Raw genomic sequence first — 15,877 nt, forward strand, 5'->3', positions numbered from 1 at the left:
CCCTGAGTTCGTGATTAAGACCTGTGGAGAGCTTGGATTTCTTCCCCTGTGTGATATTCACTTCAGTAAACCCAGTGCCCTTTCATCGGCTTCCCTCTCCCTGCAGAAATCCCTTCACTTCCTTATGGAAAGAGATCGCTGCCAGTCACTTCTGCAAGAATGTCTCGCTGAGATGCATACTCTGTGCCAGTTATAGTTATGACAGTTAAATCACCATACTCAATATCTTTAAAATAAGCGCGTTTTCTGCAATGCTTTGTGCCTCAGTAAGTAACGCCATATGCCAGCTCAGGCGTGCAGAAAAACCTGCATTAAACCACGAGCAGATATTTAGAGAGCAGCTCTAATCTACTTTTTAAATTCATTTGAATAAGTCGCTCATTTCAGACTCGTATGAGCTGTGTGACAAGTGCCATACATAAACATACACTAGATTATGCTTGTGTTAACAAAGGGTTTATTAAACGGAGAAAAGCGAGGTTGGTTTAATTCCTTTACTGCTGACATTCTGTTTTAAAGGGATTAGTGTTGTCATGGTACAAAAATTTCAGTATTCGGTAACGATGCCAGTGAAAATCTACGGTTCTTGGTAGCAATTCTGTACCAAAGCAAAACACAAAAATATGCTAATTAAAAAAAAAAACTTTTTAGCACTAAAAATAAAACCAATTAAACACATTTTATTTTTGGTAAATAAAGAGAATTTGCTATTCAAATTAAAACATGGAAGAAATATTGTGGTTTATTTCTTTAAAAAATAAAGTTTTATAAATTTTTTCAACAGTAGTAGCAGTATCACATACATTTTGCTAAATAATAGTAATATTTCAAGCACAATGCCTTTATGTAAAAATTTACTTTTAGGCCTAAAATGAATGCATAATTGTCATTTTAACTGAACTTAAGACTGGTGGTGATGCTTAAGATATTTTTGGTCATTGAGGGTTTCTGTAAAAAAACAGTAATAGATCATATTAATTATTATTAAAAGATAATGCTACTATTTCTACTATCATACTAATGTATATAGAATGCACAATGAATTGATGAGCTGCTGGGTTCATGAATATTAATCACGTTGTCTGCCTTCGGTCAAACTGATTTGCTGAAATCAAAACAGGGACGGTATTAAATCAGCGCCAGCCAATGAAATTGCGATTTGCGCATTAGCTCCGCCCACTACCGGAGAAACCGGCATGTCTTCTGCTTGTTCGAAAATGAATATGAATAATTCTAAATGAACTCCATTATTTTGACAGGAGAAGACAACAAAGAATAGTTTACATATAGCGTGTCGATTCAGCGTGGTAAGACTCTCGCTCTCTCTCTTTGCATGTGTGAAAAACAGCGCTATCGGTAAAGCGACGATGAGTCGTGCGCCTTCACAAAGAGTTCACAGAGTATCAAATACAGGTGCGCTGTGCGTCCATTGAGATGAACTGAAAAGTTCAGATCGCTAGATGGAGAGAGAACTCTGAAGCTCAGATGCTGAAATTAATGCAAGCGTCATGCGCTTCAGTCTATGTAGTAAACAAACCCGCACGTCTCTGCCATTCATTAATTCACACAGAGACGCGCAGAACACGGATTCATATTTCAAACAACTTTTGCGGCTTAACATTTACAGATACTGGTCCATATGGAGATTTGATTTGATTAATTTATGCTAACTTTGACAAATTTCATGACTGTCCATATTAAAATGTAAGTTTCATTTTCAGGACTGGATTTTGAGATTCCGTCCTCGTTTTCTGCTTCGCGGAAATCATAGCGCTTAACCGGGTTTGAACGGGACCTCGGTACTACCGGTACTTAAAGAAACCTGGTACCGTCACATTTTTTAAAAAATTGTACCGACTTGGTACCAAAGTACCGGGTCTTTTGACAACACTAAAAGGGATCATATCATACTTTTAATTGTTATTTTATTTTAAGATCCTGTATAATGTTAGTCAAATTAGCATGTCAATAACTGTCATAATTTAGCTTTTCGAACCACTTTCTACCCTTTAAACCCTTAAAATTATAAATTCAGCTTTTATTAAATGTTATTTAGTAATTTGGCAACACGTTTTACAAGTTTGCAAAGTGTTGATATTAACAGAGACGTATTTCCTTTCCAAGATAATTAGAACCTATTTTTAAAGCATGTTTATATCTCACAATTGAGACTAGTGAAAAAATAGAAGAATAAGCTTTTCACAAGAATAATTAGATTTCTCTAATGCAGTTTGTAGTTTAAATAAGACTGGGGGTGTATCAGGTAATATCTTCTTTTGTGATCATATTTATTTAAGATATCAAACTCCTCAAGCTGGTCAAACAATAAAATCCTCTTTATTTATTGTAAAAGTATTTCCATTTAAAATACAACATATCCTGTTGACATTTTTTTATTTACTGAAATGTTGGAAAGAGTGTTTTCTGCTTCATTAAGCAGACATTACTCCAGCTTTCAGTTTCATCTTTTATTGTAATTTCAGAAACAGAGACTCATGTCATTTTTACTGTGTTGTTAGATTGGAGTGTGGAACTCTTTTACTGGCCTCAAACTGACTGAGATGAAGGAAAACAAAAACATCACAGACTCTATGGCTAACAGAACGCTAATCGTCACCACAATCCTGGTAAACTTATAACTTATAAAATATCAATCCATAATTGATGTATACATAACAATTATAAACAATATGCACATATTGTATATTATGCAAACAAAAACTTTTATTTTGGATGCGTTTAAACGTGATAAATTGTTTGACAGCACTATTATATAAAACATTTTTAGTAAATGTGAGTGGTTTTTACAAAAAAATAATTTTTACATTTGTTTAATTATTGTTTTTTGACTCTCATCTGGCCAGCTAACTTTGCCTTTGTGACATATTTAAATCAAGTATAATACATTTTACCAACTGCGTCACTACATGTGAATTTATCTTGTGAACAGGAAAACCCTTACGTTATGTATAAGAAGTCTGAAAAGGTGCTGTATGGGAACGATCGCTTCGAGGGCTACTGTCTAGACCTGCTTAAAGAGCTGTCCAACATCCTGGGATTCACTTATGAAGTCAAGCTGGTTTCTGATGGGAAATACGGAGCTCAGAATGACAAAGGCGAATGGAACGGCATGGTGCGGGAACTAATCGATCATGTGAGTGATCTCCCATGATGCTTTACAAAAATGTTCAAGGTCTTTCGATCGTAACATCCAAATGCAGCCTTTGTAGATGACCTTCTGCCTTTCGCTCCATTATATTTCAGTTTAGATCTCACTATTCAGAGACTACAACTAGACTGTTAAAAGGATAGTTCACCCAAAAATGAGAATTCAGTCATTAATTACTCACCTTCTTGTCGTTCCAACCCCTAAGACCTTCGGACATCTTTGTTAAGATATTTATTATTAAATTCGAGAGCTTTATGACCCTCCATAGACAGCAATGCAAGTAATCACGTTCAAGGACATGATTAACATAGTTTGTTAGATAAAGCCATTATTTATTTATTTATTTTTGTGCACAAAAAGTATTCTCGTAGCTTAATAAAATGATGGTTGAACCACTGATTTAATGTTGCCCTTACCAGCTTAATTGGCCTTGAACATGGTGGTAGAGTTGCTGTCTATAGAAGATCAGAAAGCTCTCAGATTTCATCAAATATGTCTTAGTTAGTGTTCTGAAGATGAACGAAGGTCTTATGAGATTGGAACGACATGAGGGTAAGAAAATATTTAATTTGGGTTGAACTATCCCTTTAATACCCTGATTAACCAAGAAAGTTCTGTTTCAAATGGATGTTTTTGTAACTTGGCTCTTCACAGGCAATTTAGAAGAGCTAAGAATTATGTTTTGTTTCATGTTTGATTTAATTAGCTTGATAATGTTTATTTACAGAAAGTTTAAGTAGCCTAAAGCTTTGGCAGGAAGACATTTGTGTATGCAATGCATACTTTGTAAAATTAATTCGATATTTTTCAATATGAAACAGCATTTGTGCTTTCATCTGGCTGTAAAAAGTCTGTTTTAAATTGATTATGAATACCCTTGTACTTCGACATAGATTTTGTTTTTAATAACCTTCGTCAACCTCCAGTGTCTTTGCAGTATTCATCAGTATAGTAAGAATATAAATCTATAAAAGAGTCTTTTTGCTCATCTTTTGTTTAAATGAGCTTCATAAAGCTTCAAACCGATTGTGGGATCCATCCCCACAGGCATCACTTGTTTGCATCTCAGTGATATTATCTGCATTTTCTTCCTAGCAGTCGAAATGAGTTCCTGTCTTCTTGTAAACCTCTTTTTGTCCCCTTAACCAGATAGCTGACCTGGCTGTAGCTCCGCTGACCATCACTTATGTCAGAGAGAAAGTTATTGACTTCTCCAAACCCTTCATGACCCTGGGCATCAGCATACTGTACCGCAAACCAAACGGCACCAATCCAGGCGTCTTCTCCTTCCTCAACCCTCTCACCCCAGATATCTGGATGTATGTGCTGCTGGCCTGTCTTGGAGTGAGCTGTGTGCTCTTTGTGATAGCCAGGTATGGATGAACACTTTGGTTTAACATCTGCTTCTTGGAAATATAGCAAAGCAAATGTGCAAATTGGGTTTCAGATCTAGGAACACTGACCCAATTGTTCAAAAAATGTCTTCAGATGTTTTATGGTTTGACGTCACATGTAAGACACATTATCAGGCTGTCATTTGAAGAATATTGCTGTTATCTGCAGCTTAAGGGAACATCGTACATCTCTCTTTGAAGCTGTCAAGAAGTTTTTGCGCCCTCTGATTTAAAACGTAGAGCTGTTTTGCAGAGTGTGCCGATAGATATCACGTTTCTTTGTGGGAGTGCATTTAAAGCAGTGTATTCCTCTCATATTGTATCACTTCACTCATGAGACGCCAGAATCTTGAATCAGATCAATATGTAATAAGCACAGTGCCAAGACGATATTATATTGCTGTCGGAATATAGATTAATGATGTAAAAATTTCAGTCATGTTTGTCCAGATGCACTTTTTCCACAATAAATACATAATGCAATTTCTCAGTTAGCAATGTTTTGTATTTTGTATGAGCGAGTACAAGGTTGCGTCTGTATTGAAGCCCAGTTCATAAACATTGGCAGATGTCCACTTCTACCTAAAGAGAATATCATGCATGCTACCCCATCAGAGCCAGATGATTGGTTGGTTCAATTAAAATGCAAATGGGCAAATTACTCTTTTAATGGACATCTGGTGGGGTCTCAGAGTTAGTGTGGGTTCACGTGTACTGAATGACCCATTTGTTCACAGAGACAGTCTGCTGGGGGGCTTTTAAACTGTGATCTTGAATTTGGCAGCTTTGATAGTAGCAGTTTATAAAGTGAGATTCTCCACACCGTGAGGCATGACAAATGAGTCTTGTGACACGTTCTGATCAGGCATCGATTCACCATGAGGGTTTTATTAATGACCCAATTATTGAGTGGTAGAGTGGAGAAGGTGTCTTTCAGATGTTCTTGTGTAACAGTAATCACTTTCAGAATGAAATTTCCGCCAGTTTTCTCTTTTTGGCTTCCAGCACTGTATATATAAAAAAAAAAAAAAAATTGAGTATTGATTAAACAAAAAAATGTGATGCAGCAGTGCTCAAGGCAGACAAATTCAATAAAATAAACATTACAACGATTTGTGTTCATAAAGCTTGTTATTATTTATTTATTGATCTTGTTTGTTACTATAAAATATGTATTTTTATTACGTAATCTCACAGTGAGTACATTTACATATTTAATTTATGATATATGTGTATTTAATTTTAATCACAGGATTATATATTAAATTGACAGCGCCAATAAGTAATATTTTTTTTATGTTTTACAGGTAATTAAAGAAACATTTTCTGCCAGGACATTTTCTATTTATTTTACGGACATTTCCATTAACCCTAAAACACAATGCAAGTGCAAAATTCAAAATGCAGGCAAAAAGTGAATAATAATTAATAATTTAATTAAAATAATTGTATAATGGTTAAAAAAAACAGTTAGGTAACATTTAAATTGGTTAATGGAAAGGACATTGCAGTTTAACTAAAGATTCATTTTCCAGTTCTCTCTTTTCTTGCTAACCATAGATATTGAAACACTGGAGAGTTTTCCCATAAAACAAGATGTTTATTAAGCTTTGGTTGGAGCAGTTATTGATAGCCTGTAGCAAGAAGACAATTTTTAGCTGTTCTGCGAAAGCAGTTTAGAAATTGCCATACATGAAGCCTCTCAAGCGCTGTATTAATACTCAGTCTTCTGTGTTGTCTGCATCTTTTTTCTGTGTAAAGCTGTTTTCTTTGACTCTTGGCAGGTTTACACCATATGAATGGTATAACCCTCACTCCTGCAACCCGTCTTCTGAAGTGATTGAGAACAACTTCACACTGTTGAATAGTTTATGGTTTGGTGTTGCGGCTCTAATGCGTCAAGGTATGTCACACAAAACACCTAAAGACTGCTGCATTGTTTTAGCTGACAAAAAACACTGAACCAAGTGGCATTTATTTAGATCAAGAAAAACGGCACAAGCACTGTGGCTGCTCTGCTACATCTCTGTGATGTGAGCTTAAGGGACTTTATACTGTACATCCACTAAAGATCACCTTGAGATCAGCTGGTTGAAATTATTAGATACAAATTTTCAGAAAAGAAAGAGTTGTTAAGTGTTTTTTAAGGGGTCTTTGAGATTTGTTATGCAGTGACATTCATACAGTAGGGAATTGTAGTTGTATAAAGTTGACAACACACTCTTGCAAAGTTATAAGTCACATCCAGTTATAAAATTGATTTTTGTTCTGGCTTGCAAACTTTTAGTTGGGTTTCCTCTGGTGTAATGGATCTGATGCTAGTGAGGAGAGGCTTGTAGGTTCCGCTACAGAAGGTATGAAACTAAATGGATGACCTGTCAGGTGTGCAGAAAAGTGTGAAACGCCAAGAGCAGCTTTAATGAGCACTGGAGAACCAGACAAATCATTATGCAGCATAGTCTGACCTCACGTTACAAAGAGTTTTCTTCTGAAATATTAGATAAATCTTATTTACATCAGAAGAACTGCTCAGCCATGAAGAAGGACCGCTAACAGGAATTTTACAGAAAAGTGGTGGAGTGCAGTGGTCAGCATTTTGTGTCACTAGTGGATGTCCAAATTTCTGAATGAAAATTACTAGCACTGATGTAAAGTGGGTGTTTACTTAGAAAAACTACAATCTTAAAGGTACAGCGGGAAATAACAGGTTAATCCTAATTCAATTCTAAAGGTTGATTAGATTTGTTGGTGCAAGAAACACTGGCTATCATTATCATAAAAAGTGATAAAATATATTTATAAAATGGACCCCTTAAATAGGATCAACAGGCTTTTTGAATCCCACACACATTCATAGTGCTAATTGGGCTGATTAGTTAAGTATTCATCTGTGTGTGTTTGTGTGTGTGTGTGTGTATTTGCATTATTACCTACCACAGCAAAACCTCCTACATGAGGTTACTGAAATAACCTTGTCATCTTTTTAAAACATCTCATCAATTAACGCATGCATGGTTGTACCAATTAGCCAACAGCAGAAAAGCAGTGAGAACATGTCATAAATAGTTGCTGTTTGTTTTTGTCATGAAGCTGACAGAGCAATATTCAAGAGGATTATTCAAAGTTTAGCCTCTGTGGTTCTGTTTGGGGTTTCGTCAGCTGTCTGTTTGATTTTCCTTTTATTTGTATTTTTTATTTTTTTGCTTCAGTGAATAGACTGAAGTTGTGGTCTCATCTTACACTGTGATAAAATCCGAACTATGATTGACAGTTGTGTTCTCCCCATGCCATTTAAGAGTAAGACATAGGTCAGTAGTTAGCATTTAGCTATGCTAATTATCTGAGAGAAGCAACACAGACAGCATTTTCAAAGGAACCAACACACCTCATGGTGTCTGTTAGTGAGCTCTTGCTCCCCAGGTGGCTAATGTAAAAATGTTTATATCTTTCAAAGGGATTTATTAGCATAAGCATCACTGAAAGGTCAAGATCATGAAAAAATTACAGTTTTAGCTGGTCTTCCAGCCTGGTCATGACTGGTTTGCAGACTGGTTTTGACCATTTCTTTAACTTCTTAGACTGGGAGACCAGCTGATCTTCCAACCAAGTCAAGCTGGTTATTAACTATCTTAGCTAACCAGACCAGCCAACTAGCCCAAAACCCATCAAAAACTCAAATCAAAACAGCCCATCCTGACCATCTTAAACACATTAAACAGTTTTCCCTTTTACTTTTTAGTGGGATTCATATTTAGTTTTGACTTTTTAGCTACACTAATGCTAGCAGAGTGCTTTGAAAGATAGTAAACACTTTTACATTAGCCTTTTTCTCCTCTTTTAAGAAATATGTAACATAATATATAATCATTATCCATTATTTTTCTCATGACTGACTACCTTAAATGAAAACAGCATGTATGGCAGTTTTTTTTTTTTTTTTTTTGCTGACTGCTTTGGTGGGTAATCACTGATGTTAGATGTATCAGATCAAGGGTAATAATTATAGCTGGCAATAAAATTTGATTTGAAAATTGTGCTCCACATGACGCTGAAGGCGTACAAATGCACATGGACTACACACACACACACACATACACTGTGAATTGTACTATCGTTTCAACTTCCAGCCACCTCACCTGGGTATCTGTGCATGAAAGACAATCACTGCAGCTTCATATATCATATTATATATCATATATCAGACTTAGAGGTCTGTCTTTCTAACTAAAAAATTGGCAGAAAAATTAATCCATTAATAGGATGTTCTCCTCCCATGTATTTTAATAACACACATAGTTAATCAGAATGGTGACTTTGCTTATAAAAACAGGTTCAAAAAAGTTTTTTGCAAAGATGAAGTACAGTTCCCATGACGGTTTAATTTTCTAGCTATCTATCAGTGCTTTAAGTTATCCAACCATAGTAAAAAAGTCCCAGTTAGAATAACACACATTAGATTTATCATTAAGCTCAAGGTTAAAATCTAGTATGAGTATGAGCCCTTGATAAAAAAAAATAAAGAAAAAAAAAATTTGTCTGTCACAGCGAGCTTCACGCTGCTGGTGTCCCTGGTGACTCTCAGCCTTTTGTGTGGGTGATTGTTCGGGGATGTGTGTGTGTGTGTGTTTGTGTATGCGTTTGTGTATCAGGGTTGTTTTCTCAGAAGAGACAGTGCTTCTAAAAAATGAGAAGAGAAATTATTCTACAGTAAAAAACAAAAGTAAAACAAAACAAATATTGTGAAATAGTTGATGAAAGTGTGTAAACCACTTTCTAAGGTAAAAGCAAAATCAGCAGATAAAAGGTTCAGAGGAAGGCAGCATCTCTATCCCTAAAGCGTTTCTTTTTCTGTTCTCATTCTGGAAAAGAATAATGGAAAAAGTAATGTCTGATATCCAATCTGACCATTCGAAACCTGAACCTTTTAAAGTTCATGTATATGTTGATTGAATCAGGGGCTGAATTCATGACAGTCGAATGAAAAACAAGGAAAGTTCTTAAGACCTGAGTTTAGCACTCAGCATTGCTTTCATCTTATAATTAACTCTCAGTATTGTTAGTATCTTTTAGCATATTACCATCTTGATTATCTTTTCTCAGGATGTTGCAGTCTGTTGCATTTATCTGCACTCTTTCTAGACTGAAATGGGCCTTTTAAATAGATATTTACAAAGACTGTTATGATATAATGTTTTGTCTTAACACTATTAAGAAAACTAAGATTCTTGAGAAGTATGCATTTTTTAAAAGGGATTGTTCACCCAAAAATGACATTTCTGTCAGTATTTACTCACCCTAATGTGGTTTCAAAATCACAAGACCAATCCTCTTTGGAACCCAAAGTAATATTTTCTGACACGGAAGTGAAGAAATTGTTAAATAAAGTCATTATTTTTGTTCTGTTTGGGCACAAAAAGTGTTCTCGTAACCTTGAACCTCTGATGTCACATGGACTATTTAACGATAGCCTTTCTACCTTTCTGGACCTTAAACGTGGTAGTTGCATGGAGAATTACTGTCCTATGGAGGATTAGAAAACTCTTGGATTTCATCACAAATATCTTAATTTCTGTTCTGAAGATAAACAAAGGTCTTACAGGTTTGAAACAACATTTTTGGATGAACTAACCGTTTAAAGTAAGAAAATAAGAAGAAATAGTAGTTAAGAAGAATGTTATTCTTAGTAAGATAATCAGATTTCAGGTTTTCTGGTCTTTACACTCCATCAGCCATATGTCTAAACAAAGAAATACACTTTTAAGAGGATGTAAGAATCAATTCCTAGCAGAGGAAACTACAGTGCAGATGTCAAATGTGTTCATCCTATTTAAACAGTATATCTATTATTATTTAATCGAAAACCTAACAATTTTTTTTTTTGTTAAATGTCATTTGCTTGTAAAGCTGTTTTTTGTTAAATGTCACTTGGTTTTGTATTTTGTTATCTATTGCAATGACATTCAAACATTTTTCAGCATGGCTTAAGAGTCCAAATACTTGTGGCCGCTGTCTGTGTTTTGCTAAGCGCTTGTATGTTATTTCAGGATCTGAGCTGATGCCCAAGGCTTTGTCCACCAGAATCGTGGGAGGGATTTGGTGGTTCTTCACTTTAATCATCATATCTTCCTACACAGCCAACCTGGCTGCTTTCCTCACAGTGGAGAGAATGGACTCCCCAATCGATTCAGCTGACGATTTAGCCAAGCAGACTAGAATTGAATATGGAGCAGTGAGAGATGGCTCCACAATGACTTTCTTTAAGGTAACATCTTACATGCAGGATCGATGCACCCCATCACACTGTTCACATGAAAGCTATTGAAATACAGAAGGAACTGTCAGCCACAGTCCACACACTCAGCAAATTATCAATTTTACAAGAGGCCGCCTGCACAGAAGGAGCTAGAGCTTTTAGGAGTAAGTTTATTGAATTTCTGCTAGGAAGTAAAATAAGAAGATCAATCTTGTGCATCTGTCTCATGATGAGATGCAAACTAATAAAATGGATGCAGAGTCACACACAGATGGGTTTCGAGTTGTGTGTCAACCAAAAAACATCACATCCAATAAATGTCCCCTCATACTGAAAGGGGAATTCTACGAATAGATTATGATCGATAATTGTGCTGTTTATTTTGCACACACTGTCTGATGTTTTAGTGGCAGACTCACTAAAGAATTTATATCAGGTAGCAATGCAAACACAGATCACAATTTGTGCTAAACACAATTTGCTTATAACCGTTCGTAGTCACACGATAACCGATAATAAAATTGTATAGTATTTCTTTCCAAAAATGTGTATATATTGTGTATGTATTAGCATTACTGTTCAAAAGGCTGCATTAATTTGATCAAATACTGTGAAAACTATTCTATTTTAATACTATTTTACAATGAATTATATTTTGTTACATTAAATATCTTTAATGTCTTTACATAATAAAATAACCTACATTTGTATATGAATATACTGTATATAAATAAAATAAATAGAAATATATATCTATTTTTTATTTATTTATTTGTCCAAATTTGTTGTTTATATATAACTATATATAACTATTTGCATAATAAACTGCTATTAAATGATAAGGTTTTTTTTACAAATAATTTAGATAACAGCAGACGTCATCTAAACATAAAAACAGGAAATTAGATTGCACAGTTGAATATCATATATTAAATATAATCATATAATATCAAGTATATATATTGAATGCAGGTTTTTGCAATTAAATATTATGTGCAACAATATAACCGATAAATGAATCTTTCAGTCACATGAAATTAATTTACTCAAATGTGACAAAGGTCTGATTCTTTTCATTTTCTAGGATGCCATCACAGAGTCCTTGCTAATACCTCAAGCGTACACATTCACAAATCTCCCTGAAATCCTCCTGAACTCTATTTACCTCCACCAATCCGGCCATCTAAAATTCCCGTAATTCCAATAATCCAGTGATCTATCTTATGAGCATGAGCCACACATATGCACCATTCATCATTTAGAGAGAGAGAAAGACAAACAAGTGCCACAGATAAAGCACAGAAGTATGTACAGAGGCCGATGTGAGCTTTATCCACCGAGATTGTAGGCTATGATTACATCCGCGTATATCTAGAAAAATACAGGACTGTGGAGGACCAAGAAATCAAATCAGCTGTGAGAGGTTTAGCGCACAGCTGTCCCATTTCCCCCTGGTGTCCGCTGACACACTCAGACACAAAATTTTACAACTTGTCCCCTTTTGACTCAGCCTAATGAGAGATCAGGGAGAACGTATCAGACTTGTAAAGCCCATACCAGTAGCTGGTGAAAGAACAAGATCCGAAGACAAGAACTTGAAAGAATGAAAAGAAATATCGATCCTGGTGGCGTGAATCATGTCTTTATATTGTGCTTTTTAAAGACAGAATCAACTCTCTGAAACTCTTTATTTGCTTTTAGAAATCAAAAATCTCAACCTACGAGAAGATGTGGGCATTCATGAGCAGCAGGAAGACCACAGCCCTGGTGAAGAACAACAAGGAAGGGATCACCAGAGTCCTGACCACCGACTATGCCCTCCTCATGGAGTCCACCAGCATTGAGTACATCACCCAGCGAAACTGCAACCTCACCCAGGTTGGAGGCCTGATCGACTCTAAGGGCTATGGAGTTGGGACACCAATAGGTAATGGTTCCCTATAAATTGTCTGACAAGCTATTGAGCCCCCTAACTGTACCCTTACTAGCTTTGGTCAAATTGTTAAAATATTTCAGGGGGAATGGTGTGGTCAGTTTCTTTTTCAGCTGGGCTGGGGGTGGTGGTACCTTTAGCTAATTTTACATAATGATTACAAAATTTGTGTAATTTTTAAAAAGGTTTTGGTCCTGCTTTTTATTGTGTCCCTAATACTTGTGTACTTTCGTAGTAACTACATGTGTATGTAGTAACCCTAACCACAGTGTAAGTACATATTGGTACACAATATCTTACGATGACAACCCTAGTAGGTGGCAGCAAGTCCATGTTTTAATCAATGATTTACTGAATCATTCAAATCAAATGATTAATTCAAAACGACTGATTCAGTTAGAAACTAAACAAGTGAGTCCTGAATGGACTGTTGAATCACTTGCTCACTCGATTCATTCAAAATCTGATTCATTCAAGGAATGAAACACCGTGTTGCCATGCTCTGTTGTATAAAATTAATAGCACATTTGTGCTAGCGCACGTGTTGATATTCAGAAAAGTACATTGCTTGTACAATGAATGTAAAAATGTAAAAACTCATACATGGCTATTTTTTTCTTTCATTGCTTGAAGGGCATTCTAACATGCTTCATTGCACAGTGAATGCTTTTGGATTCTCAAGACGTGTTTATGTTTGGTTTTTGCAAAGTCGATAATGTCAGCTCTGCTATCTTCTCTCAGTCCCTCAGTCACACATACAGCACAATAACAATGTTGGGAATGTCTTTAAATTATAATCAAGGAAATCCTTTTTAAAGGAAAGAAAAATCTTTTTAAAGAACTTCAGAAGTTGCACTTGAACCATTTTGTGTGGAAAATTACTAAAACTTGATTTCCCTTGTGAACAGCTTGATACAGTACAGAATTCTGATTCTGATCTAATCACCGCTATTAAGTTTGTGAATTATCATAAGCAGGCTAGATTATTTTTCACTTTTCATTTGCATTATACGTTTTACATAACACACATTATTAATCTAAAAGGGATGGTAAGGGGGGATAGTGGTTTTACAGATGATTTTTGTAATTTTTTTTCAACAGGGGATACCATTCCCCCACATCCCCCTTTAATTCGAGCCCTGCTTACTAGTCTTAAGGTACACAAGGTAATGTTGCTTAGGCACTTTTTCATTGAGAGTGGAAATTAGAAATATAACTTTCTATATCTGGATACCTAAGATCAGTCATGGGCCCCGTGTCTCACCTGATTGCCCAACAAAATTGCTCAGAAAGTTGCCTTGTGTAAAGTAGGCTTAAGGCAAGAAAAGTGGCGGCTTTTTTATGTGTTTTGGGAATTGATTATAGAAGAAAACACTACACAACACAGTTAATGAGTTCCCATTGAATTTGCTTTGCTTTTTTTTTTTTGTCCTACTTATTGGCTGAATTTCCATGCATTTTGAAACAAGTAGATTGTATTATAAAAGTTTTATGTTAGTATGTATACTCTAACAATATGGAAAAACAATGCCTGAAGAAAGTTGCAATACCAAAATATGATCTCCATCTCTAAATTAAAATTATTGAAGTTTAGTGTGACTTCTGTGTGTTTAAAAAAAATATATATTTTGGTGTGTTTTTTGCGTGACCCCATCTAAAGAACTATGTTTTTTTTTGCAGGCTCACCCTACCGGGACAAGGTGACCATTGCCATCCTGCAGCTCCAGGAAGAGGGAAAGCTGCACATGATGAAGGAGAAATGGTGGCGAGGTAACGGATGCCCTGAGGAGGACAACAAAGAGGCCAGTGCCCTGGGTGTGGAGAACATCGGAGGCATCTTCATCGTGCTGGCCGCTGGTCTAGTGCTGTCTGTGTTCGTGGCCATTGGAGAGTTCATCTACAAGTCACGCAAAAACAGCGATATTGAAGAGGTGAGTGGGAGGCTGGCGGAACAGCCCCGTGGGGTCTGAGTCTTTCAGGAGCTAATTACCTCACCGCCGTCACAGCCGAAATGAGCCATGTAAACACAAATGAGACACTTGCCGGATGTTTTTGCAGCAGCCCACTGGACAGAAACCTGTCGCAGACTTAAAGCACAAACTGTTTATCATGCAGGTGTTCTACTTCTACATTTCTAAAACTTTTTTTGGTTAGCTTGCTTGTTTTGCATGACATACATAGCAAAAAAGAGAGTCAAAAATTTGATGTAGTACACTATCATGCTCTTGCAAGTTTTATTACCCGATCTGGATGACAAAGTGCTGCTTTCAGCACAGTTTGGCAATTACAGCAGCGTGACGTGAAGTGTAAAATTTAATGTGTTGATTCACAACAGCCATTTTAATATGTCTGGAATGCATTTATTTGACTTTTTAATTGTTTTGTTTGATCTATAGATCAAATCCAGATGGGATGTTTAACAAAAGTGAAGTCACTTACACTCATTGAATAGCAGAATTTAGTTTTTAAAATTCAAAGTATGAAATATAATTTCTTTAATAAGATGGCCATCAGACACTTGTGGTGTAGTTTAGAAATATAGGTAAAGACTGGGGAAAGATTATTTACTAATTATTGCAGTTAAAATTGCATTGACTTAATAGATAAGAAATGTCTAAGTAAAATGTAAATTATGTATGTGTGTGTATATATATATATATAGATATAGATATATAAATTTATTTTTTTAATAAAATATGCAAATATATTTCTATTAGTGCTGTCAAAATTAGCGCGTTAACGCATTCGATTAATTTGAAATATTTAACGCGTTAAAAAAAAATAACGCAATTAACGCGGTTGCAGTTTTTTTTATTTCCAGTTGTGGCCTATGTGTGTTCAACGTGCAAAGAAATATGGATAAGACCAAGGAAGGACTTTTAGACGGAAAGTTTCAGTATAAAACTCTGCCGGATTACTCTTCAGTCTGCCACAAGAAACATTACTCTTCATTCAGTCTGCCACAAGAAACAGCAACATTAAAATCATGAACTCAAATATCATTGTTTAAAAAAAAAAACAAAAAAAAACAATGACTGTAACAGTGCGTGAATCAGACCTTTCTGTAACGCTAACGTTAATAAGCTTAAGCGAAAATAACGAAATAATTGTGTAGCGGAGTATTTTTT

The 15,877-nt window shown here is 35.6% G+C and overlaps 1 protein-coding gene across 3 annotated transcripts in view; it reads left to right on the forward strand.

The window, feature by feature from the left end:
• grik1a (glutamate receptor, ionotropic, kainate 1a) overlaps window positions 1-15,877 on the forward strand; it is a 51,284-nt gene that overhangs the window by 30,548 nt on the left and 4,859 nt on the right. For all 3 annotated transcript variants that reach the window (XM_026273659.1, XM_026273661.1, XM_026273660.1), the window contains 7 exons: window positions 2,520-2,627; window positions 2,951-3,154; window positions 4,319-4,542; window positions 6,348-6,466; window positions 10,608-10,825; window positions 12,518-12,743; window positions 14,430-14,680. In XM_026273659.1, coding sequence (XP_026129444.1) covers window positions 2,520-2,627; window positions 2,951-3,154; window positions 4,319-4,542; window positions 6,348-6,466; window positions 10,608-10,825; window positions 12,518-12,743; window positions 14,430-14,680 — 1,350 coding nt within the window. The remainder of the gene's footprint in view (window positions 1-2,519; window positions 2,628-2,950; window positions 3,155-4,318; window positions 4,543-6,347; window positions 6,467-10,607; window positions 10,826-12,517; window positions 12,744-14,429; window positions 14,681-15,877) is intronic.

Source organism: Carassius auratus, chromosome 10 (genome assembly GCF_003368295.1).
Source record: "Carassius auratus strain Wakin chromosome 10, ASM336829v1, whole genome shotgun sequence".
NCBI lineage: Eukaryota > Metazoa > Chordata > Actinopteri > Cypriniformes > Cyprinidae > Carassius > Carassius auratus.